General features: G+C 34.0%; 1 protein-coding gene across 1 annotated transcript in view; it reads right to left on the reverse strand.

Annotated features, from left to right (window-relative positions):
* aifm2 (apoptosis inducing factor mitochondria associated 2) overlaps window positions 1-594 on the reverse strand; it is an 8,859-nt gene extending 8,265 nt beyond the window's left edge. Inside the window, 1 exon segment of the mRNA XM_054600709.1 lies at window positions 476-594. Within this exon segment, the coding sequence (XP_054456684.1) occupies window positions 476-594 (119 nt within the window).
* Between the last annotated feature and the right edge of the window lie 2,282 nt (window positions 595-2,876).

Here is a 2,876-nt window from a genome sequence, read left to right on the forward strand (position 1 = left end):
ATATAGTATCATGTATATAGTATCATGTATATAGCATCATGTATATAGCATCATGTATATCATGTATATAGTATCATGTATATAGTATCATGTACATGTATATAGCATCATGTATATAGTATCATATATAGCATCATGTATATAGTATCATGTATATAGCATCATGTATATAGCATCATGTATATGTATCATGTATAGCATCATGTATATAGTATCATGTATATAGCATCATGTATATAGTATCATGTATATAGTATCATGTATATAGCATCATGTATATAGCATCATGTATATAGTATCATGTATATAGCATCATGTATATAGCATCATGTATATAGCATCATGTATATAGACTTCCTGAAGTTAAGAGCTGAACACGTGGCTCCAGCAGTCAGTCACGTGACTCACCTGCAGCAGGTGGAGGTGTTTGATGGATGACTCTGTGGTGTCTGTAGAGGTTCGAGCCCGTGATCACTTCACTGCTTCTGGTTTCCTCAGAACGCCCTCTGACGACAGCAGCCCTCCACCAATCACAGCTCCTCTGTTGGGCTCTTGTGGTGCCTTCAGGGGCTGTAGGAAATATCTTACATACATTTTTTTATGTAAGATTAAATGTTATGTAAGAGAAAATTTACAAATGTACAAATGAAACACACTAAAGTGACGATATATTTGAAGCAATATGAAACAAAATAAGTGTTCACAAAATAAGAAGTATCAGTAGAAGAAAATTCTGAATTAAATCTGTTATTGATTATTTACGTCACAATCAGATCTTTGAAGTCTATATTCTATTTTTCTGTCATCTGAACACTGATCTTTTATATTTATATCTTCTGCTCATGAACAGCTTTTTCTTTTTTCTTTTCTTCTAAAAGCATCAAATTGAAAACATTTCACATGTAAAGTCTCTCATATGTTCACATGTAAAGTCTCTCATATGTCCACATGTGAAGTGTAAGAGACCACATGAGCAAAACATCTATTTACATAGTTTAAATGTAAACTACTTTAAACCATTTTGAAATGAGCAAACCCGAGGATAGCGGTTGAAAGCTCTGGAAAAGGTTCTTCTGCTTGTTTTATTTACAGATGTCCATCTGAAACCGGCTCCTGGGAGGATTTGACAACGATATCTAAAGAAGGAAAGGGAGATATTGTTCAACAATCGTGTATCTTCAATATCATTGTAGTTGAATGTTATATCATGTTATATTTATATTGTTGCTTAATAAATTAACAAATTAAAGTGCTGCCTGTGTCTTCTTTGTCCTGTAAGTGTAAACTGTTGATGTGTTACTATGACTACGTATTTGAATGTTACATATTTTACTGTGAGTTTTAAAATACTGTGATGGTTAAAAGACGTTCAGAAGTGGTTCAAAAGTTTATTCACCGACTATGTGAAGACGTTGATTAAACGTTCATGTTTAGACCATATTTCACTGGGATTTGCAATATTTGCTTTCAACTGAGAAATGTGGATTTCGTTTCTTAGTAAGGCTTTAAAATGAGAATATACTGTTATTAGCACAATGTAGAGAATGAAAATATGTATACTTCTAAATCCTGTTGAAATGCGTTCTAAATGTGAACGTTCAATCAAAGACTTCAAATAGTCAGTGAAAACACATTCACTTTAGAACCAGTTTTAAACATCTTTTCACAGAAAATTGCTCTCTGAGTAGTTAAAGGGCTTTGATTAAAGTTTTTTCAGATGTGATGAATTATCATAGAGGGTTTTTTTCACAAGTAGAATATCACAGTTATCTATTTTATCATTGTATAATAAATGTGACGTGCTCTGGCATCCACACATTGAACGACTACTCTTAACACTTTAAATTATTTCTACTCTTAATTTGGTTTTCCGAAATAAATGTTGTCATATTAACGGTAAAGCACTTTAAACAACATCAACCCCATTAATAGCATCCTATACAATGAAAATCTACATTTGGGCATTAAGTGTGTATTTTAATTGTTGTTTGTTTGTTTTTCGTTGTAATAAAATCTGGCTTCATTAAAAGAGTCTATTACTTAATAATAAACTCTCATTGTTCCAGAAGAAGAAGAAGCGTTGATGAGTGAATCGTCTCCACTCTCGCTCTCCATCAGTCCTCTGATCACCAGCTGACTATTTCATGTTACATCATCACTGTTATAAAACTGTTATAAAACTGTTATATGATGAAATAAACGGGGCTGTCTTTGAATGAGTCGCTGTGAAGCTGCTGATCAACGTCTTTCATTTAGTTACAACTGAATATCACTTTATGTTTCAGTTTAAGTGATTGTTGGTCTCGCTGTCAATCAAAACATCTACAGCCCTGATCCAAACGAACAAAATGAACTCCCACATGAACTCCTCTTTGTGTCGTGGTATAGATCTAGTTCACTCTGTTATCTAATAACTTTTCACAGTTGACCTTTGACCCCATGAAGTCAGAAAAGTTAGTCACATATTTGATTTGCGTAAAACCTACTTTCAGTAAATCTTAAAATGTATTATCGTTTATCAGTCAGTTATTTTCTAAATTCATCAATCAATGTCAGCAAAAAGTGAGTGCAAGATGATGTATTTAAATATCTTGTTATGTGCTACCAACAGTCCAAAACTCAAACATATTCATTACATTACATTAGAGTCATTTAGCAGACGCTTTTATCCAAAGCGACTTACAGTCAGTAGTATATTACATATCATTCACCCATTCACACACTGATGACAGGCTACCATGCAAGGTGCCACCATCAGACTCTAACTAACATTCATCATCCAGTCCACACCGATGCCCAAGGACACATCGACTGCCGAAGCCAGGTATCGAACCACTGACCCTCTGATTGGAGAACTACCTTGCTCTCCACTACGC

The sequence above is a fragment of the Anoplopoma fimbria genome, chromosome 6 (genome assembly GCF_027596085.1).
Source record: "Anoplopoma fimbria isolate UVic2021 breed Golden Eagle Sablefish chromosome 6, Afim_UVic_2022, whole genome shotgun sequence".
Lineage (NCBI taxonomy): Eukaryota > Metazoa > Chordata > Actinopteri > Perciformes > Anoplopomatidae > Anoplopoma > Anoplopoma fimbria.